At 40.4% G+C, this 26,179-nt stretch overlaps 1 protein-coding gene across 13 annotated transcripts in view; it reads left to right on the top strand.

The window, feature by feature from the left end:
• CACNB2 (calcium voltage-gated channel auxiliary subunit beta 2) overlaps positions 1-26,179 on the top strand; it is a 315,479-nt gene that overhangs the window by 254,969 nt on the left and 34,331 nt on the right. For all 13 annotated transcript variants that reach the window (XM_016150615.2, XM_016150606.2, XM_016150604.2 and 10 more), the window contains 3 exons: positions 17,927-18,049; positions 19,720-19,856; positions 23,570-23,646. In XM_016150615.2, the coding sequence (XP_016006101.2) occupies positions 17,927-18,049; positions 19,720-19,856; positions 23,570-23,646 (337 nt within the window). The remainder of the gene's footprint in view (positions 1-17,926; positions 18,050-19,719; positions 19,857-23,569; positions 23,647-26,179) is intronic.

Raw genomic sequence — 26,179 nt, 5'->3', positions numbered from 1 at the left:
TTTACTATCTTCTTAAACCCTGTGATTAACCAGCTGAATTATTTTTGAATAAGGAGTCTCAATTTCTTTAACACTGAACTCATCCTTCAACTCTACCTGCCTACCTTGGTTCCGTGGTGTAAGCCACCTCCTTAACCAAATGTCAAGACAATGAGTGGGATGTGGGGAGTCGATAGAGGAGCTTTAGTGACCTTGGTTCAAATCAGGTCTGGTGTGAAATTGCTTCTGACACAGCTACATCTCCCTTATTAACCTTCATTTACTCTTTTCAGTTCAATATTTAGAAAACTAGTGGCCTTTTAGGCAAACTTCCAGAAAGTTTGGCCCTCAAGCTCTCTGTGCTTCTGAATATTCTCTTTAGCTTTGTCAACAATGCAGTTTTTCTGGTTTGGAGTGAGACTTATCACTTGCATTTTTAACAAGCCCAGCCCCCAGCAGCTGAATCTGACGTGAAACGTACTCTGAGCATCACTGCCGTAGAATACGTTCTCTCTTCAAGTGTAGGTTCTGATTCCTGAACCTGGGGAGGGGTTAAAGTGGTCCCGCTTTGCTGTTCTGTGGCTCAGAGGTTCTTAATCGAAGACTTAACACGAGTCAACAATGGTGCTTTTAAAGGTCGTGAGAAGAGAAAAAAAAAAAAAAAATCCATGCTTTGGCGACCCCTACTGGCAATTCGGGGCAGTGCTTTTCAGGTGGGACGACCCAGCGTTATTTTGTTACAGTATCATGGGTATACTATTTGGTATACTGCGGTATGATCCATCTGTAATGGAAATAAATGCAAGCTCTGAGTAGCAGTATTTCCATTTAAGTTAATAAGTAGAAAAGCAATATTCAAGCTGTTATTCGAAGAACTTATAAAAGTGATATATCTATAGATTTACCACCATCCTTTTTTTTTTTTAAACACAGGCTCTACCTAAGCCCTGACATGTTATGCTTTCCCCTGCCCTTAACGAAATCACATTTAAATTCAGAATCGCCAGTGCTAGTTTACATTCAATTCAAGATAGCAAGCCCCAAATAGCCTTAATGACGCATGCAAAGCATTTTCCTCGGAACAGACTCTGGGCTTATTAGTGTGTGAAGCCATCAGTCAGTTCTCATCTGGTGCCCGGGTGTGTGAGGGTGTGATGCCAGAAATGCGTGTCTTCTCCTGTCAGTTACACAGCCACCCAGAGATTTCACGTTACCTTGCTTTAAATAGCCGAAGTGGGGAAGGAGATCGACTTTTCAGTTGTTCTGGCTTCTTAAAAATACTTCATTTTTTTTTTTTTCTGGCTGTAAAATAGAAATTGAAAACTACCATGTAAAGTTAAAAAACAATGTCCTGAGGTTTCAGTCGTGTTTTCCATGTATCTGAACCAGGGCCAGGGTAAAATTGGACAAGTAGCACGGAGTCCCGGATGTAGCTCGCGGCCACGCTACTATCTGTGACCTTGAGCAAGACCCAAAATTGCTGGGCTTTATCTCTTCGTTTTTCATATGAGAGGGTTGGATTCGCTCACTGAGAGCTCTTGTAGCTCTTAATTGTTAAGATGATGAAACATTACGTTTCAAGATATCTCACTGAAATGTCTCACATAGAAAAAGGGCCTGTTATAAAAAAACTAATGAGACTTTTTGGTAGGCAGGAGCTCTGACAGTGCGGTAGGGACCAGGGGACCATTGCCCATCTGAACAGTGCTGTGGCTGGCAGCATTATACCACGGTAGACCTGAAGGGCACCGGCTGACCCGTTATCTCACATACAAGGAAGCGAGGGACAGGGAGTCAGGGTGACGTTCAGGGACTGAGGACTCTGGCTCCGAGTCACTTTGACAGCAAGCCAGGTGCGTAGCAGGCTCAAGGACTCAGGTGCCACGAGTCACTCGGGGGGAACTGTTGGCCATATGAAGGTGAGGATGCCAGCTCGCCAAGTGTTTTCCTCATTGGCGCACTTACTCACTACCAGCTCACAGCCCTGGGAAAGAAGGCCTGGCTGGGTGAGCTCGCAGCTGCGGAGCACAGGGAAACATCCAGCTTGTCTTTTGAAATTATTAAACTCAACATAGGCTTCATTGGGACCTACTCAATGTTGGGGTGTGTGCTTGGCCTAGGGCCATACTCTACAGGTAGGACTGTAATTGTTGATCTTTGGATCAAGAGGCACCTGATTAATACCTTCCCCAATACTCCTCCCCAAATATACAAGTCTTACTAAGTATCCACTAGGACTAGACAAGTAAAACTCAAGATCGGTTAGGAAAGACCTCTGGCAATTCGTATTTTGACAGTTACCATTTTTCGAATGTGTCCCTGTGCCGGGCACCGTGCTGAGAGCCGTGCATGTTCCTCCTCACTTCAGATTCACAAAACCCTCCTTAGGACATGAGAACTGGGCGTAGAATGTTTTACACGCCCCGGGTCACACATTCATGGCCAAGGTCAGCATACCCAGGCCTTCTCACTCATACGAAGACTGAATTGTATTGTTTCCTGAATCTTTTTCCCTGCCTTTTTTTTTTTTTCTCTCTCTCTGCCAAGAGTAAACACAAATAACCAGAGAGTCTGTGATTCCACCTTTTGACATTTCTCTCTGCCAAGAGTAAACACAAATAACCAGAGAGTCTGTGATTCCACCTCTTGACAGACCTGTGGTGAGAAGTTTCTGCAAGCATCCTGGAGTTCTTAATGAAAATTCTGAGAAGACAGCTTATGAAAACTGTAAAGAATGTTTTAAAACTGCAGGGACCTTTGGTAGGGGCCGACGTTCTCTCAGAAGGTGTTGACAAATCCCTAGGACTGTCCTCTGAGTGAATGAAGAACACGAAGAAGACAGCTTGTTACTTTTGGAGTCAAGCAATGTTCGTAATTTAAAAAGTTTGTCTCCCAGGTTGATCATTATCCGTTAAACGTGGCTTTGAATGACTTGGGGGATGTTTGAGAAAAACTAGTCCTCAAAGGAAACTAAGTTGTCAATATCAAGGGTGTGCAAAATATTATACTTTTGATTTTGTTGACACTGTCAAAAAATGAAATTTAAATAAGCTTCAAACAGTGGAAGCAACCTTGGAATAAATGTACCTTTTTTTTTTTTTTTTTAAGAATATCTTCTTGAAGGGGTCAGCAATAACTTGGATACGTTTATACATGCTCAATTTTTTAAAAAGTACTCAAATTATTTGGGCATCACAATTTCTTTTTTATTTTTTAAATATTAGAGATGTGGGATTTCCTTCCCTCTCGGTTACCAATACAAAAGGCTGGTTCTCCTTGAGCCTCTAGAGTAGTGGTCCCCAACCTTTTTGGCACCAGGGACCAGTACTCTTATGAGAACCTAATGCCTGATGATCTGAGGCGGAGCTGAGGCAGTGATGCTGGCGCTGGAGAGCGGCTGCAGATACAGATGAAGCTTCACTCATGCCTGTCACTCACCTCTTGTGCGTCCTGTTTCCTCACAGGCCATGGAATGGTACCGGGCCACAGCCGGGGGTTTGGGGACCCCTGCTCTAGACTAAGGCAAGTTCCTCTGTTGAAGGGCTAACTATAATTACCATCACATAAAATGCATCTTCTTTGTAAAACTTATCACAAGTGCAATGAGTAATATTATTTCAGCGTTCCTACCCTGCTGGGATATCAGCCTCACAGAGCAAAACACCATCTCTTTCTTGTTAACCCTGTGTTTGCCATAAAGAGAAAATCATGCACATTGAGGAACTCAATTCTTAATTAATTAAAGAGGAAATTATTTGATTACTCTGCTAATTCGACCAAGTTTAAGTAGTTCAACTTCAGAAAACGGAATTCAGAACTTTTGTGCCTCCAGCCTATTGTCTGGACTCCTAGATCTTAGAGTCTGTGCTCAGGGCTAAGAGAAAATAGAAGACGTTATCCCGTCAGCGGGCAAGAGAATCAGCAAGTCTTTCGAGAGCGAAGTTTGGTAATACATATCAAATCTTTTCGGATATAGACACTTTTTGATCTAAGAACTTATCTAAGGGGATCAGTGAGGATAAAATGTCTTAGACGTGGACTGTGGACTGAATGTCTGTGTCCCCCCAGAATTCACATGTTGAAATCCTAAACCCCCATTGTGACGGGCCTTTGGGAGTGATCAGGTCGTGAGGGTGGAGCCCTTATGAATTTGGATCAGGGCCTTTTTTATAAAAGGGACCCCCAAAGAATGCCCTCTTCCTGACGGACCGTCCTGAGACACGGTGTGTGTGGCTTCTCAGAGCACCATCCAGGAGAATTAACAGTCGGTCGGACCCCGTGGCCGCCGCGTCAGTTTTGGGTCCTCCTGTTGTTTTCTTCTCTCCCCCTTTGCGTTTCTCTCGTCCCTCACCTGTTTCCCGGCGTCAGATTCTGTAGAAACGCTTTCCTCAGCTTCTGTCTTCTGGGAAACTGAGATGTCGTCTAATTGGTTAAATAAGATGTGCTGTTTATTCAGTGGATATAAATATGTACAGGTATTAAAAATTACTTGGAAAGACAACAGCTTTTTAAATGAAATAAATTGTTACAAAATTTTATGTTTCTTATGATATTTTTGCTTCTTAAAAAGTATACGTCTAATCTCTGAAGTGTTAGTGGGCTTATAGAAGACATTCCCTTCTGTTGGTTTGCGACATTTAAAAATTTTTTTTACTTTCGTAAATTGTTTTAAAGGGAAAATTCAGTTGAGTATATATTTTTTGTAAGAATTTCAACCGGGAAATACAGAAAGAACAGATATAAAAACTATAATGAAAGAACACTGAATTTAAAAATATTTGAAGAGTTATAAATATGAATGAGTAAAGCTTTATGCGAAGTTATGAAATAAGCAAACTTTGTAGTATTTCCATGGGATATGATGACATGTTCTAGGAATTTTAGAAAAATTAGAGAACGAGTAGAAATAAATGACAATGAAAGTGTTGAAAAAGAGGCTGTGATCTTTCCTGGTGACAGTACAGTGGCTGTAGCAGAGTGTGCTTTTGTAGTGACAAGAGACCCGTGTTTGAATCCCAGCTCCTCAGTTGACGCCTGACCGTAGTAGGGTTTTTATGGAGATTAAATCAGGTACGTTTAAGTACAGTGACTTCTGTGCAGTAATGACTCAGTAAATCAAGGCAAGTGTTCATTATTACAATCTAATAGTATTTGAAACAAATAAGTGTTTCCCAGGCTAAGTCATATCTTTTAATTGCCACAGAGATGCCTAAGTCAAGCTGATACTTCTTACATTCACACCCAACTACTTTCTTTTTCTAAAACCTTGACTCACAGAAGGCCGTAGGGAAGTTGGAAGTATCCCCTGACTTAACTGAAGATGTCTTGAGCAGATATTTGAGATTGCTTTAATTACACAAGGAGACCATCAGACCGAGGCGGCTGTAATATCTTGATAACCTATGTAGGCACACCAAAACCTAAGTCAGAGTCATATCTCAGAAAACAAATTTTAAAAACAACCAATCACAAACATTCAGCTAATATTTCCCAAATAAGAAAACTGCCTAATCTATAGCCAATCAGATGATGTCCTTGCTTTGCCTCTGCGTCTTCTCTATAAAAGCTCTTCCCCTACTTCCTATTGGTGGAGGACTCCTAACCACTTTGTTTTGGCACTGCCTGATTTGAGTCGATGTTGACCCAGGTAAAACCTTGAACATGTGCATGTACACCTCAGTTTATCTTAACACAAGTTATGATCGGTGTTTAATTGTGGATGTTCAAATGATACCTTGGCATCTAAAAATACAACCCAGTCAGTATTCAGCATTTGTCATTGTTAGGAAGATTTTCTTACATAGAGCTGATTTCTGCCTACCTTGAGCGTCTGCTCCTTTGGACCCTGTTCTGCCGTCTCAAGCACAGTGGCAGTCACTTACAAAGTCACGCAACACTGAAGCGAGGGTAGCCACAAAGGTTTTACAAGTTTCTAGAGAGTGAACAATCAGAAAGGTCTCATGTTACTCTCGCCGCCCCCAGGTCTCTGCACTAATTAATTCCATGCCTAAACATTTGGTTTTGTTCCTGGATGTGCTTTGTTCCATTTTGTTTTTTCTGCTTAAGAAAAACAAAGCACTCAGTGTAAAATAAACAATAACAGAGTAGACACACACAAGCGTGCATAACTTTTGATCACTGGAACTGTGTAGACTTCGCTAAAACCGCAGCTGTTGGAGTAGAGAAGAAAGGGAAGATTATGGAATTAAAACAAAATATAATGTGTCTCCCCGTGTGTGTCAGGCTGTACTTTGGAAAGGCTTAACTTGTGTTTGGTTAGAACTCTGCTTTGGAAATTCTTGGTAGTGTATAATTTTCTAAATGAGTACAGAATAGACACTTTTATAACAGTTTAAATGCAAAGCAGTGGTGTGGAAAGGGATATCACGATCAGTTCCTCTGAATTCTTTCATTCTTGTCCTTGATGTGGCACGAAATTAATGAGCAGAACTTCAGTGGCGATGTGTAAAACCAGCGGTGTCCAAGGTCGTGAATGTTTCCGGGCCGCATTTCGTTGGCGAAGGCCCTTCGAGGAATGGTGCACCTGGTCCCTGTTGAGATGGTCCTGCTGTCACCATGCTTCTTATTTTTTTTTTTTTTAATTTTTGCACTTAAAAAAAAAAGAAATGGTAGACTCTAGAGACAACCAACTGAGAAATGGGACCACTACATCGATGAAATACAACAGATAAGCAAAGAGAAACAAAGGTGGTTATTCAGGAGTCAGAAGCAGCAACTACACAAAAAGCATGCAGCCAACCCAAAGCAGAAAAGACTCCACACTTTTCAGCTGTCTTTCCTAAAGACTTTTGGCCTGGCGGGGTTGGTTTCCAGTGAGGCCCCTCTCTTGGCTTGCAGACGGCCACCTTCTTGCTGTGTCCTCACACGCCCGCTCTTCGGTGTGTGCCCGGAGAAAGAATTCTCTGGTGTCTCCTCTTCCTCTTCTAAAGACACCAGTCCCATCGGATCAGGGCTGCACCTTTATGACCTCATTCAGTCAAACGTTCAGTCCATATCAACAACTGAAGGAAAAAATGAATCCGAGTTTGGGGTTTTCTTTTACACGCCTAAAGTAAGAATTCCTCGCTCCCGAATTATGCCATCAGCTTCTAAATAACTTGAGAAATTCTGTTATCACGCTTGGTAAGGCTAATCAGTAGTGAAATAAACTATAAACTTATTTTCTTCTTAAGAAAATGCACATTTTCTCTAAGGCAGGAAGATAGACGTTTCACAACCTGGAATACATAAAATCCAGCCTTTTCTCCCAGGATAGGTTTCTTTCCCCAGAGGAGTTGAGGTACCTTTTGAAGAGACTGCTCTAGGGAGAGAGGAAGGGAAGAAGTCAGTGCCCTCTGGTAGAAGGAGACAGCTCTCCTAATTCTAGATGGAAGTGGTCTTCGCCAAAATTACGGTTATCATTGCTCTTCTCCGTATGGGATTTTTCATTGGATAAATTTCTCCATAAATGTTTGCTTTCCCTGGTGACTGGTGGTTACTCCTGTACATCTCCGAAGACCTCAGATCCGAAGTAATCAATTCTCTGATACGCAGAAAGGAAAGGGTTGTGCTGTATTTATCTCTCGATGGATAGATAAATAGATTTACGTGTCAGTATTAGTCTGATCTTATTGCACCTTGCACGTTGGTTCTGCACCTTTGAGCACTACCTTGACTTCGGTGCTCATAAATGTTACTTTTATTTCTCATTTCAATTAAGCTTCTTAAAGTGTGTGCAGTATTTTAAGGATTACTGTTATTCACTTCCCAAAACACCTTTGCAAGAGCTTGTGCACTTTTTTTTTTATTAAGTTCAAGTAGACAGTACATGGGTTAGACATTTATATAGTTTATAAAACGATCCCCCTAATTACTCCTTCTCTCCTCTGGTTTTCCACCTGGTCAATATATTAATGCTAAATGCATTCCCTCTGCTGTGCTCAAATATAGAGGACAATTTGGTGACGGACAGAGGGGACAGGGAGTTGGGGGGCATAGGAGAATGGAGTGAGGTTAAAGGAGTACAAATTACTAGTTGATAGATGGTTACAGGGATGGGGAGCAACAGCTTATGTACTTTTTAATCATTTATTGAAAGAGGAAACAAACATTACATAAATTTTTGCTCCATATACAATTTTAATTTTACGGTGTGATTGTTAGTCATTTCAGTGGTTTTTAGGGTGATAAGGTCTCAAATTTTATTTTAAACATGTGCTCCTTTGCTCAATTCTTAATTAATATAGCTGTTTTAAATTTAACGAATATGTATACTTGCACTTACCATACGTGCATATTAATTACACAAAACAAAATCCTGATCAGACCAACCTTGCTTCTGTATTGATTTAGCCGTTCAGTTTTTGTGGGCCTTGGAGGTCTGGTGACGGAACTTTCCACTGAGTAAGAGCTGAACAAAAAACTTATAATTGACCCTTCTAACAGAAAGTAATCAGTCCCATAATCGAGTCCTTCAACAGTTATTAATGTGTAAGCAGCACTATGGTAAATACTTGGAGGCTAGGATAAAAAAAATAATATAATCACTCGCCTGAAAAGGGTTATAGTCTAGTATAAGAGATCAATTCAAGGAAGCAGGTAAAAAAAAGCTTCCAAATATATAGAGAATGTATGTACACATACTATAATATACACTTCTGTGAAATTGCAGTAGAAAATTCAGAGCAAGATGGAAAAGGGTAATTTTAAAGCCATCGTATTTTGGTGCAGGATTATGCTTTTAAGTCTATTACCTGTGCAATGGTGCTTGCTATAGTTGAGCACGGCACGGCTAACTTACTCTAAATTCATGACCTTGAGTCTCAAGTGGGTGTTCGATACTGCCAGGCAGTCCCACCACACTTTCCCAGTCCATTTAACCTCCTATTCTCTTAAATGACTGTATTGCATCCTCTCGGACCGTCTCAGACCTCTGCTACCTTCTTTCCTGTCTTTATTCCCATCTTCCTATTCCACCGAGGAACTGAAACAATTAGAAAGTGACATTCCATCACCTCAGCAGCCAGCGTCTACACTTGTGCACGCTATCTCCTTGTCTGTTTGCAGAAACGAAATCCCTAGGCCACGTGTCTGAGGCCACGTCCTCTCCTTGAGCACCGGATCCCACTGCTGTCTGTGTCTAAGCAGGGACATTGCTCCGGTAATGTGGTCCTCTTGATCATTTATCATCACCTTTTCTCTCTACTGCCTCATTCTATCAGCATAGACACAAGTTGTTATTTTTCCTACCTTAAAAGAAAAAATCTTGACCCACTTTTCCTGCCACCTAGTATCCTATTTTTCTCTCTCTTGTGTAGCAAAATTCCTTAAAGAACTGTCTACTCAGTGTTCCGTTTCCTCCCCTTATCTGACAGATTCGATCACTTCCTGTCCTTTGGAATACTTTCTTCCTGAAAACTGCAGTCTGAGCAGTCATTCTGTCACACTGTTGATCCTCCCAAGCCTCTTCTGTAGCTGGAGTGTCCCCACGTGTGTTCATTTCCTTGGCAACCTGGTCCAGACTCATGGTTTTAAACGTCATCTGTATGCCCGTGATTTGCAAACTTATATCTATAGCTCAGATCTTTCTCCCAAACTTGCAGACTTTAAGCACTCTTCTAAACTCTACTTGAATGTTTTAGACAATCTCAAATTTTACATGTTCAAAACAAACTCCTAATTTTTCCCTCCTGGCCACCTGTCGCCTTCCCCGTCTCGCTCGATCGGTACTCCATTATTCTAATTGCTCAGGTCCAAAACATTTGCCATCATTACTGACTCTCTTTCACACCCTCGTCAAATCTACCAGGAAACCCTGTCGGCTCAGCTCTGAAGGTGTGTCCAGAACTGGACCATTTTTAGCTATGTCCATTGCTGCCACTCTGATTTACCCACCGTCATCTCTCCACCTGGATGATTGTGATAGTTTCCAGCCGATTTCTGTTTCCACCCAAAAGTGCCCAAAGCATCTTTTCAGTTCAAAAGCTACTGTAGTCCTTTTAACATGTCAGACCACATCACGCCTCTGCTGAACATCCTTCAGCGACATCTCACAGAATCAAAGCCAAAAGTCTTGACCATGACCTGCAAAGCCACACACAACTCGAGAGCCCTGACCTCAATTTTTGTCCTTTCCCTGGTTCACTCTACTCAGCTGTCCTGATCGCCTTATCTTCCCCTGACAAGTCTGGCCGGCTCCCACCCGAGGGCCTCCGGTCTCGCTAGTCCCTCTGCTGGAGTTCACACATCTGCATTCCCACACATCTGCATTCCCACACATCTGCATTTCCTCACCTCTGCATGCTTTTGTTCAGATGTCTCCTCCTTGACATAGGCTTCCTGTACTCCTCTTTAATACTGTACCTGCCCCCTCACCTTGAACCCCGGCTTGCCTTACTGTGTTTTGGTTTTTCTTTTTCTCTAGCCTTTGTTGCCTTCTAACATTATATACTTTATTTATGAAGTCTAGACCTCATAATCTATCTCCCCCTCGAGATTATTTGCTCCTAGAGGGCAGAGGATCTTACTTACTGGTGTATCTCAATTGCCCTGTCACGTAAGTGATGGATAGATGGATGGATCATTGAAAACTCAAAAGAAGCTTGCCCTGACAAACTTTCATAGTTGCATGTTCATTCTCTCTGCCATGGTTACTCTCTACTCTTATGACTTTTTTTCTTTTATTCATTAATCGAAGTTATCAATTATCTTATATCTCCTCTACTAGAATATAAGTTAAGCTATGTGAGGACAGAAACAAGAAAGTAAGCATATCCTTAATAAATATTCATTGATTCAATTGCAGAGAAGAAATTTGGATTTCTCAAGTGAGTGAACTGCATGTGTGAATTTTATCTTGTGACAGATCTGTGATTATTAGCTTATTCTGTCTGATTAAATGTTCAGTTATCAGGATACATAATCGGTTGTTACATTCTTCTTATCAGTATGGTTTGATATATTTTGCTACTAAAGAATTCTCAAACTACCCTTGGTAGTTTAGAATAAATTAAGCAAAGATTTTTTTTTTTTTAAGTTCAATGAGTGGCAAGACTCAAAGCAAGATTTTTCATAACATACTGTAGAATCTTTTGCTTATATATAAGGGATAAAATAAAGTTGAAGATTTTCATTCTATATTGGAAAGATTTTTGATGATCACTGAAAGTAGAAAAATTATACTGAGACATTAAAATTAGAGAAGGATAACTGGAAAGTAAAGTATTAGTAGGTAGTAAAGCAGATGGCCGTGATGTTATTCCTGAAAGTGTGTGGCCATCTCTTGGGTTCCTTGGTATTTCCTATGTAAGACTCAATGGCTATACTCCCATGAAATTCATTTAAAATTACATAAGAGTATAGCATGTTTTACAGGAAATAATTTTGTGCCACACACAAAAAAAATGGATCAAAAAACTGATTAGATTTTTAAGCTCTCTTTTCGTAGTCATCTTATAATAGGAATCTGGGTCATGTTGTTCTTTAAATTCCTTTTTCAAATATTGTAAGTCAGGAGTAGTTAATATTTAAGACAAATCCATTGTAGATGTTAAGAGAAACGGGATTTTCTTCTTGTTATTAGCTATTGATGGTTTCAGAATGAAAATGGAAAAACACGCTTTGCTATTTAGCATAGTAAAACATGTCTGAATTAAGAAATGCAAAAATCAATGCCTGAAAATTCAAGTGCCATATTAATCATGATCAGGAGTTTATTTTATTCTTTGAAGTAATTTCATTTTACCTTTTTTTTTCTTTTTTGCTCTTTAACAATAACTATTCTGGTACTAGCACATTTTAATAAACTGAGGGTTAACATTTTGCTATATCCGTTAAAATGATTAGGTTCACTATTAATTCATTAAGTCATGGTTTAGAAAGAAAACTAGAAATAGTGCCATGAATTTGTGACAATCTCTTTTGTTCTACTTCATGACCAAAATTTTTCTTTGGTTTTGTTTTCTGAGATTCTGCATAGAAGTGAGATCATACAGTATTTGTCTTTCTCTGACTCATCTCACTTAGCATAATGCCCTTGAGGTCCATCTACGTTGTCAGAAGTGGCAGGATTTTCTTCTTTTTTATGGCTGAATAATATTTCATCGTGACCACAGAGTCTTCATTCGTTGATCTGTTGATGGATGCTTACACGTTGTTTCCAATGTCTTGGCTACTGTAAATAATGCTGCTGTGAACATGGGGGCTACAAGATAATCTCTTTGACATAATGCTTTCATTTCCTTTGGCTGTATTCCCAGAAGTGGAATTACTGGCTCTACGGAGATGTTTTTAAGTTAATTATCCCCTTATAATAATTGTTTTCTGATAGCCTTTGGTCTAGTGCTTTCAGAAGGTTGTGAGAAAATAAAAAATTGCTCAGACATATCTCTAACAGGAGCCTAGTAACTTCCACAGGCATGGCTTCTGTAGTGCTAATGGAGCATCCTTTGGTTTTAAGAAAAAGCAAGTCCTGTGGCCCCAGAACTATCCGCAAATATTCTTCTGAACCTGCCAGATTGGCTCCCACATATATCCGTTAATGGTTGAACCCAGCCATCTTTCTCTAAGCAGAAGAGAGCATATGTTACAGCAGGTGAAGGGCGCAAAGGTGAGGCTTAGAGGGCGTGAGTCAGAGCAGAAACATCTGGGCAGAGGAAAGCGGGAGGGCTGAGTGCTTGCTGCGGGGCCATCCTTCCGGGTTTTCAGGATGCTCTGTAGTGGAGCTGGAGGGAGGTGGTGGAACCAGGAGGTTTGTATCTTCGGCAGCAGTCCGCGGTACTGATAACTAAGTGCAGTCATCCATCAAAAGAAGTCCTCTGTAAGGAGCTCTCAGCTGGGTAAAACTCCCTGAGCGATCCCAGTCAAGGCCAAAGAACCTTAGTGACACTTCGAAGAGCTCTCGCAGCAACAGCTGCTGCAGGAGAGGGACGCAGAAGAGTCATCTCCCCAAGAATAATAAACTCGCAAAGTTAGAATGCTCCCAAAGTCACTTCGAGGCTGGTTAAAATCCTTAAAGTTAGTCCGTGAAACATTTCCTGGAAGGAACCTTCCGTGACTTTTGCACACTTTTAGAACTATAGTAACTGGATTACTGTAGCGTCCTCCGTGGCATTTTTGGAAGACACGTAACATCTCAGTTCTCTCTGCATGAGATATAGCTTTATATGGTGTGAAAAAAGAGATGTGGACAAAGAGAAGCATATACAGATAAACAGAAATCACGATTTGACATCGTTATTGACCGATTGGACCACATTGACTGATTGATTTAAGTGCAAAGATACAAAAATGCATGACGTTTATAATGAATGCTCATGGTTCTAACACATAAAACTCTTCTCTATTTAGTGTTTTTTATAAAAAAGGAGGTGGGACAAAGTAGGCTACAGGGCAGACTCAGGCCTAATTTTTGACCCTTTTCTGTACCAACCAGTTAGTGAGCATTTTGTGAAATGTAACTTTCAAGTATTTAAAGTTCCACACAAACATCTAAATGCTCTAAAATCACCATCAATGTACTTCTTGGGATGAAAGGCAGTCTAGTACAGCAGAATGAACTCAGGCTTTAGAGAGAGAGTTGGATTTGAATCCCATGGCCATTATTTATGGCCCAGGAGAACTTTTTTTGTGCCTCAGTTTCTTCACCTGGGAAAAAGAGTTGCTGAAATTTCATTAAAGGTCACAATCTATGCATAATTATACATTGTTTAAAGCTTTTATAAATTGTGTCATGTACAAGATGAAGAAGGACCTGGAAGAGGAGAAACAGTTTCTTCACATCCGTATGACTTATTCATTCTCTTCTTCAGAAATGACGCAGCCTTAGTGTTTTTAAAGCACCTTGGCATTACTGCCTGGATAATGAGATGCCACTTTTCTACAGATTGGCACTTGAACCTCTTTAGGTTTAGTCCACAAGCTAAAGTGTGGCAAATTTGTACTTCCATGTGTCAAAAAAAAAAAAAAAAAAAAAAGGGAGCTAGGAGAAGTCACGAGTGGTTTACCCACCACCCTTATGCTCTGTAGCATAAACTGGATATGAGGCACTGAAAAGGGCAGAGGAACACATAGGTTCCTTTTTCCTTGGCACAGGAGAGTGAGGCGCCAAGACTGGGAGAATAGAATGTGCCGGCCTTCCATAGCACCAAACAGGTGAGCCGGGAATCCAGGTGGAGAGAGACAGCAAAAGCAGATGCAGGCTGTGGCACAGGCCTGGCATCAGGGGTGGAAGGCATCTGGAATTAAGCATCAGATGGTCTCTCAATCAGCGTGGAGTATCCTAATGATTCTGTAGAGTAGGTTGAAGCTAAGTCTAAATCTGGGTTTGCATTTTAGAACCCTTCCACGATCGTCAGTCCTGATAGGGTTCTACCTAGGGCCACGGGCTGCCTTTATATTTATCTATATGCGTTCTGCCTTGGTCTCTCTCTGAGCATGACCCAGGCTTTCAGACAAACCTGGGAGGCCCTGGAGTTGGAGAGCTGGCAAAGGTCAGTTTCGAGGGGGAACCTATGACCTGGGCCAATACACTTCTCAGAGCTCCCCAGTACTCACCAGGTGCTGGCCCAGAATACCTCTGTGTCCCAGCGTGGCTTAGAGCTCAGTCCGTCACCACGGTCCATTCTGTCCTGGTGTTCCCGTAAGACCTCTGTAGGACCGGGGTTTCTGAGCTCCCGTTTGTTCATTCTTCTCATGACTTTGCTTTTCCATTCCATGGGGAGTGGGGGGGGGGGGGAAGTCCACCGGCCTCAAGACATAAAAGCCCCAGGAATCGATTGTAGTCACAAATGATTATGATGGATTTGAGAGAGAAGTTGAGATGTGTGAACCGTGTCCCAAGGACCTGATTACAGAAGCGATGCTGGAACCCAGAACAATTTGCAGGCTTCCAGACTGAGAGTGAGTGTCCGGGTAGGAACCAGGGGACAGGCCCGAGCGATGAGAGGAAAAGTCCTGGGAGGCCCTGGACACACTACAGAGAGTCTTGAAACACAGATGCCAGCTTAAAGCAGGACACGTGTGGTAAAGCATCGTTGCATGGGATAAAAAGTAAAAGATTCCTTAAGAGGATGTTCCCTTCAGACTTCAAGTTGGTTGAAGAGAGAGAGAGAGAAAAAAAGCTTTTTATCTGAAGACCATCAAAGAAAATCAGAATTAAAGAGATAAGACACTATAATTAAAGAAATAGGACACTGTGAATGAAATGCTTCTCATATTCTCATATCCTAGAGAATGAGAGTCCACAATGGAGAAAAACATCTTGAATATATTTATGTTATATTTAGCATGCGTCATGTGGCCGGTATTAAACTGTGGTAAACTAGTTTGTTTTGAGGAGGGTTACAGTAGAGAATCACAGGAGAAATCGTTTGTGCTGGGCCTTAACAGATGAGGGACCATGACGAACATGTATGTTTAGCATTTATTTCCGGCACATGGCATGTGCCCCTTTCCTGAGCTCCCTCTCTGTACCAGACACTAGCCCAGCCTTGTGACCTGCATGTTCTGTAATCTCATACCAACCTGGCAGATTGCTGTGCTTTTAGCCATGAGGAAGCATGCTCAGGGAGAGTAAGGAATTTGCCCAGACCACTCACCTACTAAGCGGAAGAATAGGATTCAAAGCCAGGTCCATTCAAAAATCCCCTGCCCTTGAACTCAGGTGAATGGACTTGATGTGGGAAATCCCTTCCATGTTATGGACGCACAGATCAAGGTAGAGCAGGAGTGAGATCAGGTGTCATTTGGCCCCTTCGGTGAGCATCCCAGGCTCTTTCTGTCAAGCCAATAAGCTTTCTTACTTGGCTACATCTTTTCCCCCTCCACTTTGACCACTCTCCAATTCTAATTTTAGAGAGATGGTTTCTGAAGTAAGGATATTGAGGGGCAGGGTTTGTGGTCCTTTCCTATGTGCGTGCTCTATAAAGCCAACTCCGTTTATACCTCCCAGCTCAGGGTAGCATCTTTGGTTATTGGAGGTGAGCCCAGAAAGGTGGCATACCGTGAGCTGATGGCTTAATCTAAGAACATAAAATTAATATCCATGGTTCCTGTTAGGATATGCTAACTTTTACTACCCCTTTCTTTTTCTTTTTCTTTTTTTTTTTTAGTGCCTCCTCTTCCTGGTGCTCCAATGTTTGAAAAGTTGATCCTTGCATAAAAAACATGAAATTTTCCCTTGGGCACCTCTGTAGAGTTGTACATTTAAAATTTATGTCTTCCAGGAGTGAAAAATATATATGCCACACGTAAACTCAGTATCCAACAAGGGAAAAAGGACCCTGAGGGAAATGGAAGTTCATGCTAGCATTAAAAAAAAAATCTCGTATCTCTATTTTTATGATCAAGACTCCCCTGGAGAATGGATGGATTTACTCAGGAAAATCCTATTTCTAGCAGTAAAACTGAGTCTGATTAAGACTACATGTTATTGAAAAGGGCACCGTCATATACTTATGGTTGCATTTTAAAATAGTGCAGCCCAGTTGGACAGTAGTTCGGAATAGAATTTTAAAAGGTCTTGCTAACTCATGGCTTAGTCATGCTACCTCTGGGAATTTATCCCAAGGAAAGAATTCTAAATAGAGGCTTTTTTACAATGATTTTTCAGAACACAATACTTAACCATAACAAAAAAAAAAAAAGTTGTAAACTTAAATGTCAAGAAAGGGTGAATGGTGGTAATTTTTTTAAAATAGTAGATTTAAAAAAGTATATCACATGAAAAATGCTGTATTACTTTAAAAACTGGATAAAATTAAATCTATTATGATTGTAGCTATGGGAATAAAATCTATGTATTTAAAAATTTTTCAGAAGAAATGGAAATACCATCATGCTGTTAAAGACTTCGTTTCAGTGGAAAGACTGCGGGCAACTTTTTTTAAGCTCATGTTTCCATATAAGGAGTAGCACCTCTTATGTCATTAAAAATCATAACGGATAGCAAGAATCGGATTTCAAATATTAAAGGCCATTCGATGTCTACCGCGCTCACTTCCAGAACTTGTCCTCTTCTTCTGGACTGCATATCGTGGAGGGATCTGGGTCACTTCACGGCTCTTAGCTCAGTCCTCAACCCAGACAGCAGTCAGGTAGAATGGATTACCTGGAAAATATAGAAATGAAGATGGGCTCTCTATTCCAATTCTTCCTTGTCCTCCCTGACAAATCCAGGTGAAGAGATGGTTAAACAGGGATAAACTGCTCAGAAGAAATTCACTTGCCATAATGTGAAAGAAATACAGTGCCAATTAGAGCAATATCTCCCTTTGCTGTTCTTGAGCCTCCCTAGTTTCTAGTTTGTGGGCAAACAAGTATTGCCTAGATAGAAGACAGACAGTTGTCTGTAATTTAGCAAAGCACCAGATAATGAAAGATGGCTAACTTTATCATCTTTAGTGGCTGAGGGAACTCAAGGAGAAAATAATAGAATAAAAGGTCATAACTTTCATAATTCCTGGCAGCCAGAAATAAGATCTATTCTGTGGTTCTTTTTTTATCCAAAACATTGTACCTTTTGGAATTATGTCATTAATTATTAATTGAAGTAGATGTTTGGGGTAGGGGCGGCCATTACTAAGTCTTTTCATTGAAACCCGAGAATTGGTCATCTTATCCCTGTGTGTGTTTACTGATTACCAGTTTGCTGCAAACTGTCATGTTGCAAACACATATTTCAGTAGCTCATCCTCACCGTCCTTACTTGTAGTGTTTTCAAAGAGAACAATGGCCTTTGTCTAGTTGAGGAAATGGGAGGTATGTAGCTGAGAGCCTAGAGTTTTGAATACTAAGAAGCTGTTTTGTGATCAAGAACCAAGGTGGAAAAAACAACAATGATTACAACAGCTTTTCCACGTGTGTTTGTATTTGAGGAGAAAAGGGAGGGGACACTCGTTTCATTTCTTATGTTTTTTTTTTTTTTCCTCCCTTCATTTTCCATCCTTAGACAAAGCCTGTTGCATTTGCAGTCCGGACGAACGTCAGCTACAGTGCAGCCCATGAAGATGATGTCCCGGTGCCAGGCATGGCCATCTCATTTGAAGCAAAAGATTTTCTGCATGTTAAGGAAGTAAGGAAAATAATTTGAATTCCCTTCCCCGTGATTTTTTTACCTTGAAACATCATTTCTTATTTCTTATTGCTGTGAAATAGCATTGCACGGAGCTGTAGTTGTGTAACATACACGCAAAATCGGTGCCTCCCAACCTTTTCTAATATAAATATAACCTTTTTAAAGAAGAAAGAAGTCACAGGCCTCTTGCAATAATTTCAAGGCTCCCCTGGGCTCTGTGACCCAGAAATTGGAGACTACTAGAGGAAATGATCTTTTTTTTTTTTTTTATGTTTAATCTGTGCTTTTTATCTTAATTTTTAACCCTGACTTTGTATTGTTCTCCCCTCATGTCTCGAGTTTAACCATTTGGGGAGGGCTTAATAATAATAAGCTAGAATTCGTGGTCTCTCCTCTCTGCTGACAGTGTGTAAACTCAGGCCACTGGTGGCTTTATCCTCCTCCGATGACAGGTTTCTGCAGTGGAAGGGAAATGGGAGGAGCTGGAGCCAAGAAGGCAAGAAACAGATAGCAAGAAAGTCCCTTTTCCCCCATGCCACAAGTCACCAACTTTCAGTTAACAATGACTCAAGTCTGTCAACTGGAAAAAAATCACCCTTAATTAAGGTTTATTCTGAGTCAACATTTATCCAATGCCTGCTGCGCAGCACACTGTATTAAAAGGCCAGAAATCCTCCCTACATGACGTTTTCTCCCTGCGTGATTATGAGGTTTCTTAGACCTGCAGGAATTTACAGTTGGAACCTAGGGGAGACTGTGTCCTAGGAAGCCTATGTAAATTTAAGTGCTTGCTGCACAAAAGGCTGTCAGCCAAGAAGGTGGGGACTGCCAATTAAAAGAGCTTAGAGAATTTAGAGCCTACCATTTCATTAACGTTTAGAAAGAGATGCAAAATACTGGCTAAGGAAGGAAGGATAGAGGAAGTTGTCAGAAGTGATGGCGGTCCAGAATTTAGCTTGACTGACAGGAAGTTGGGTTAATCCAGGGCGTCCTCCTCATGGCTGATGCTTGGAGAGGAATCCTTCTACCATGGAAGGAGAAGAAGAAGAAAAAAAAAGCAATGAATATTCTCCTTTGAAATGTTCAAGAAAAAACTTTAAAAATACTATTTGGTTGAGGGAAATCAAACCCAATTATAAAGATTTAGGGTAAATATTTCGTATGCGAGAAAGAAATTAGCAACATCAACAGAAGTAAGGAAAGCATCTGTGAACAGTGCTAGTTATAAACCTGTTTGTACAAAGGTGAATTTTGCTCTGACACAAAACAGTTCAGATAGATTTCAGTATTTATCTCTTACTCAAAAATACTCCTAATGAATCAGGTTATAGAAGAGGAAAACCCCTGTGATACTCTCTAATTCCTAATGGCCTCCTGTTAGAAAGTTAATCTGTGATGGAGGAAGTTTAACCTACTCACAATGACAGCAACAGCTGCGATGGAATTCAGACTAGTCTTAATTCTTAACCAAATTCTTCATCTTCACCAAAAATACTTCACTTTGACGTGCTCATCCTGTGAACCTAAAGGTTTCTTGAATTGTGGCATAGTTCATTGGAATTTCCATAGTACTTCTCTCCACCGAAAGTAGTTAATACGAGGAAAAAGACAATTTGACGGTTTGAACTTCTGTGGACTGATCTTAACAAATTTGGTTTTGTGTTTAGAAATTTAACAATGACTGGTGGATAGGCCGATTGGTTAAAGAAGGCTGTGAAATCGGATTCATTCCAAGCCCAGTGAAACTAGAAAATATGAGGCTGCAGCATGAACAGAGAGCCAAGCAAGGGAAATTCTACTCCAGGTATGAGAGCAACGTCGTGTTTGTGTAAAAGTTCAGACTGGACCATCGTCCATGCGCCGTTGTTTGCCACGTTCCACAACCTTTATAAACGTGTCATCACGCTGACTCGTGATGGGGTTTATGGCTAGAAACGCAAATCCCGCATTTTAATCTCTTCATCCTCGCATCTCATTTTCATCCAATTTGGGAGCGCATCAAATTAATATCATGAATGAAAAGTAGCTGAGGTCATAGACTATTAAATTCAGGTGTCAGTGCAGAGGAAATTCTGAAGTCTTCATCTTTTACTGAAAATATTCTGGCACTGGGCAACCTTGCTGACTAATCCCAGTGTCTGGAGCTGCCTGGCATGGCATGAAGATGTTTTAGAGCTGACAGTCTTAGATATTATTGGCAAAGAGCAGCCCTTGTGGCCTGTTAGTTTCATTTTCACTTGAGAAACTCAATTTTCAGTTCTCCCTACTGCTAAGCATTTAAAGGGAAACTCAATAGGAAAACGGTTAAAATTGCCTTTGCAGATAGCAATTAAATGATTTATGTAATAGGCTGAGGCTGAATAATCCTTCCTGGGATTCTGGTGGTGGTTCGTCCCCCACTAAAAGAAACACTAGAAGGGTTAGTTACTCCAGCATGGAGTGAATTTGAAATTGAACCCTATGCAGCCAAGTTCAAGCCCATGACCTGCCTCTCCCTATGTGAAAGGCTGTAATATAGACAAGGTGTTTCTTTAACATAAATAGGTAGGCTCCTATTTTCTTTAGTTTACATTTTGTTTATATAATGCAAATCTTTTGTCAATGATCATGCTTTAGTGTTAGCACGAATTTTTTTCAAGCATCTGCAAATAAGTGAAATAGAAGATATATCTTCTAGTGTTTTTTTTTAACTGGGAGGATCTTTTAGTTCAGATGGATCCTCCTTTTTGGGGGGCCTCTATGCCATATTTGACTTTTATTAATCCCTGGGTTATTGGAGGCCCTGCGATTATGAGATGCTTTTAGTCACAAAATTATAGAGGCATAGAGATAAAGCATGTGCATTTAACCTGTAGGATATTGAAGAGCTGATACTATTCATTTCGTTTCTAGTGTTCTGTTGGCTTTATTGCCTGTTTTGCTATTCTCTATACTGATAATGGTATTTTAATACTAGTTACTAACATCTCATAATTTGGAAAAATTTCATTTTTCTGGGACGCAGACATTGCTGTTATCCATTTGGGAATACTGTATATAGTTTGTTGAACTTCGAAGTTATCTCAACTGGGGATTGTTTTGTTCTGGTTTTAGTTTGTTAAGGATAATTCAGCATTTTCCAGAGTTTTCCTGTCAAATCACTTAAGAAGAGGCTTCCATGGTCAAATAAGGTCAGGGCAGGACTACGCAGTAAAAAGTTATTTTAGAGTTTTTCAGAGCCTTTAAAATGTTAATGTCCACTGTGAATCTGGATAGTGGGATGGGGATATTTTTCATACACATACTAAAATTACCATATAAAACCTTTTTTTTGATGCACGTCTTAGGAATAGTGTTTTGTAGAGCAGTATTATGGAAAATTTGGGATGGGTTTTTGCAGAGACAGACTTGTGTACCTCTGTCTGCTTCTTCATATGCAAAATGAGAAAGGAAAACTACTTCTAAAGGGTAAAAGAAGTTTTTGCCAGAATGATTAAGGAAGCACGGTTTTCTCTGCTTCTCAACTGGGCATCCCTGGTCAGCCCAGCTTTGTAAGAACCTGTGAGAATGGCACATGTTAGATCCTTCATGTCACAGATGAGGAAAAGGGCTGAGAGAAGTTAGAGAACTTGACCAAGGTCACAGAACTAGAAAACGGTAGAATCAGGATGAAAATCCAGTCAATCTGGCTGTAGCCTGACCTCGTACGACCTACCCTGCCAGACGCTCTGAACACGTAGCCAGAACCGGGCACAATAAGCTCAGAATAAACCATCATCATTACGATCTGTTGCTATTTACTACATTAGAGATATTGTTTGCTGTTACATGTTTCCCTAAAAGAATTACACATTATCTGCATTCGGGGAGTGTCACATTTCCTAACTTATTTCAGGGAGCTGGGCCACCTTTTCTATAACTATATACATTTTCCTTTGATTTGCTTGATTTGATTTTATCCTGTCTTTTTACCTAAGCTTTTGACTAAATAAGTGAAAATATCTTTACTTACTTTCAGAGGTTTCTTCATTTGTCTCATAACATTTTGAATAGTGTTTTGTAGACCTAAGCAGAAATCAGCAGTATTTAAAATTCTGACATTGAAATTATAGAAACCAACTGAAATCAAGGTCGTAAAACTGGGGCACAGCTCAGGAATGTGGCATTTTTACAGAATTAAAAGTTAAGGGCAAATTTGCATTCTGAACATTTTGACTATTTGCAGAATTTGCCGCGATTTTACACAATTCAAATAGTACTTTGACTTTTATTGAAATTCAGAGAACTGAATTTCAGTAAAACTGAACTGAAACTAGACTTAGCACCTTAGAAAATTAAATTCTGGAAGAAAATGTTTTGGTTCTGGTAATGGGTATTCTTATGTAACTGTCACAAATTATTTCTATAAAAGTTTTCGTTCATTTTACTTACTATCTGGTATCCTTGTTATATGTACTGAAGTATCTTTTAAGAACCTCAAAAATATGTGGAGGCCTACTGCTAGTTGCTTAAAGTTTCTTCTGTTGTTTGTCTCTTTTATGCATTAAAATGCCAGAACAGTAGCAATAAAATTCAGCTTGGTACTGGTATTTTAGTGGAACTTATATTCATGTATTAAGATTTACATAAGTAAATATTGTTTTTTAATGCATAGATACTGTAGCCAATAATTTCAAACAGACCCTGGCTCAGCTGTGATAATAAACGTCAGGCAATAAGATTGTCCTCTCAAAATTCCATGTCACTCTTGTATGATATTCCTTTCCATCTTCATTTGTAAAGAGGCCATTTAGTAGTATGTTATTTAGTGTCCTGGAATATTAGTAAAAATACAAAACAAAATAAAATGCTGTTGATCTAAGGTTAATGTTAAACTTTCTAAGACAGAATCACGTCTTATATTACACTTTAGAATTTGGTAGGCGTGAAGTATATGCCCTTTGAATCATTCCTAAATTAACCAAGTTTAATCCACCATGTTAGCCACGCTCAAGGAATGTTCCAGATGTGATCTGAGGGTTAACTCATACCACACTGTGTCATGTTCCTCTTAAAGGTTAGCAAGTTTTGGTATTGTTGTGTGCTTCTTTTATAGGTTGCTCATGAAAACTTGAGTTTTTTCAATCTTAATATACTAAAACTAACCAAGCTAAAGCAGGAATCAAACAAGAAAGAAATGATAAGTTTGCATGGCTTTGGAGGGTCTCAAAGACAGAAGAAGAAGCAAAGGAAATCTCTGCCATCACCTACCCGTGATCCGGGCAACGAATTTAGGGCTTTAGAAATTACCCTAGTTCTCTTCCGTTCTCCTAAGGCTTTTTAAAATTAAACTTTGAGTCTGAAAGAGGGACGATCACATAGCTATTTCCTGTACTCCAGGAATCTCCACTGGGAAATCACTATTTGCCTCCGCGTAGAGAAAACAAGTGGAAAGTTCCATAAAAACACACAATGAGTAGTTATGTGTATTAAACAGTAGAAATGTTTTGATATCTGAAATAACCGTCAGGTTTAATATGCATTTTTGCTTTACTCCAGTAAATCAGGAGGAAATTCATCATCCAGTCTGGGTGACATAGTACCTAGTTCAAGAAAATCGACACCTCCATCATCTGGTAAGTAGGTGGAAGCGCCAGACGGTACACACTACAGCTCACGCTTTCCTCGGTCTTCCCGAGCTGTACGAACTTGAACTTACACACACTGCGTTCCTGGGTTAACCCTAGAAGAGTGGAAAAGGGGTCGGAAATAAGAATGCATGTATGCAGTTAGAAACGATCTGGGGCATTTCTTGCTGGCTTTGGAAAACAAGGAAACCTGTCGATGTGTTCACTGTAGGTTCCTCGGATGATCCAAGTGACGAATGCATTTAACCTTTCCTCTCCAGCCTCCACCCGGGGCACCAGTGCGTCATCATGGGCAGTAAATGGGTCGAATGCCCATCGACAGGCACAGTGTGATGGGAGGTGTTGGCCTCGATGTTACGTAAAAAGCTTTTAGAAAGGTTAGGAAAGGAAAGGAGAGTGATGGCGTCGTGAGCCTGACATGAGCTAACGCTCGAAAGCCAGCCTCGGTGGAAGACGCAGAGAAGTGTTGGGGAAAAGGCGAACACCGTGGGAAGAGCAAGTGCTGTGTTATTTCCACAGCGGTAGGTCCACGCTTACTGTGGCCAGTTAAAGAAGAATTTCAGATAAACAACAAATAACTTTTTAGTATAAGTAAATATTGTTTGAGCCATACTTCTACTAAAAAAATCATTTATTGGTTGTCTGAAATTCAAACTTAATTGAAATTTTTTTTGGCCGCATGTGGCAGCTCTGCCACTCTGTGTGCGACTTCGAGTTCCGATTACAGAAATAGGAGGCTAATTGGTCAAATCGCGCAGAAGCCCATGCTCAGAGTCTTCGTTTGCTAAGAGATGCACCTGGGAGTCAGAGTAAGATTAGAAGGCTCGGCCAGCAGAGCATTGGAGAACGGCGATGCCACATCAGGCTCCCAGGAACCGGAAGTGGGGGGAGGTCAAACGCAGACACTCGTGAGTCTACGAAGTTAGGGAAGTAGCTGCACTGTGACTGCTGTGTCTTGGGGACAGGACCCCCTATTACTCATCAGCACGCCTTGTTCCCAGATGTTGGTGGCTTTTCGAGGCCCCTCAAGGGCTTCTTAGTAAAAACTATAGGACTTTTGAAGTGAGCAAGATATGAATATAAAAAAAAAAATAAGTCATAGCATGCATATAATTTTTGAAAACACGTACTTACACCTTACAGTAATTCTGAGTTGCTCAAAATTAAGTAAAATTGTGGGTTTGAAAGGAAGACTGAAACTTTTATAGGTATAATGTGAGGCTTACATCTTCCCTTGACCAGCAGGGAGTAGATATATTCTGCAGGTGCAGAAAAAGAGGCTTCTCTTCAGAGGTGTGAGGTTGTAGAGATGATCATATCAACCTTATACTCTTCCTGTATATCTTAAAAACTGTCTGGAGACTCTCAAGGACTGACGCCAGGCTCCCGAAATGAGAAAATGCTACGTCACATCGTAATAAGGCTGCGGCCCCTCCCACAGATGTGGGCCCCCCTTCTGTAGACCAGTAAGATTCTCCTACACCCTCTAACCATTCCGTAGCCTTCTCATCGGTTTGAAGGTGTAATCAGAGCAGGAAGATGCATTTTGAAGAATAAATTAGCGTATTCGTAAAGGCACATTTCATTTCTGTAGTCAGATGTTTTGTCATTACGAAAAATAAAGTTAAGAGTTTAATAAAATAAAGGTGACTTAAAACTTCACCCAAGTTTTACACAAATACAGGACTTTGGAACAACTTTTCTGAAGACCAAGAGCATAAAATACCTGAGCAGATTGGAGATACCAACCAACTACAAAATTGATCGTAGGCATATCATAATCCTGGTATAATTTTTGTCCAAATAAGCACAACTTCAGGAAATTCTGCAGAGAGGGCCCCCCAACCACCTCTAGGGAAAACTGCCTAAGCTACCACATGTGGATTGGCCCGCGGTTGTAATTTTCCTCTGTTTCCCAGAGGCCCTGTCTACAGTTCACCTCACCCATTGCTAGACCGAAGAGTGTAAGCATCTGCCTAACACAGACGTATTTGGAGGTCCCCAAGGATCTGGGTGATGGGGTGGTGGCTACGGTATAGTACGCGCCCCACACCTACATGTGTGTGTACAGGTTACTCTCGCCCTGTGCCACTCAACTTGACTCAAGGGTCTAAGATTAAAATTTAAATTTCAAAACGTGTTCTCAACGCTCTATACAAAAAAAAAAAAAAGAAAGAAAGAAAGAAAAAGAAAAACATGCTAGTGAGAAAAAATTTTAAAAACTAAGTTCAAATTTATGGAAGCAGTTTTTCCCAAGTAAATGCCATGTGTTTGCCAAGGGATGCAAATACAAGTATGAGATTAAAAAGGGGCAGCGTCTCAGGGTAAGAACTATTGAGTTGAATAAAGTATGCAAAACTATGAAAAGAATTGAACATGCTTATTAACTTAGTAATTTCTTTAATGTGTTTTGGAAGTGGCCAAATGTTTCAGAGTTCTCTGTGTTTCAGAATGAACACAGATGCTTTTAGATTTAAGTTAACGAAAAGTCAGAACGAGCGAATTAGAATGTTTTCAACTT

Source organism: Rousettus aegyptiacus, unplaced genomic scaffold, assembly GCF_014176215.1.
Source record: "Rousettus aegyptiacus isolate mRouAeg1 unplaced genomic scaffold, mRouAeg1.p scaffold_m13_p_10, whole genome shotgun sequence".
Taxonomy (NCBI): Eukaryota; Metazoa; Chordata; class Mammalia; order Chiroptera; family Pteropodidae; genus Rousettus; species Rousettus aegyptiacus.
This window is presented reverse-complemented; position numbering and strand designations above follow the sequence as displayed.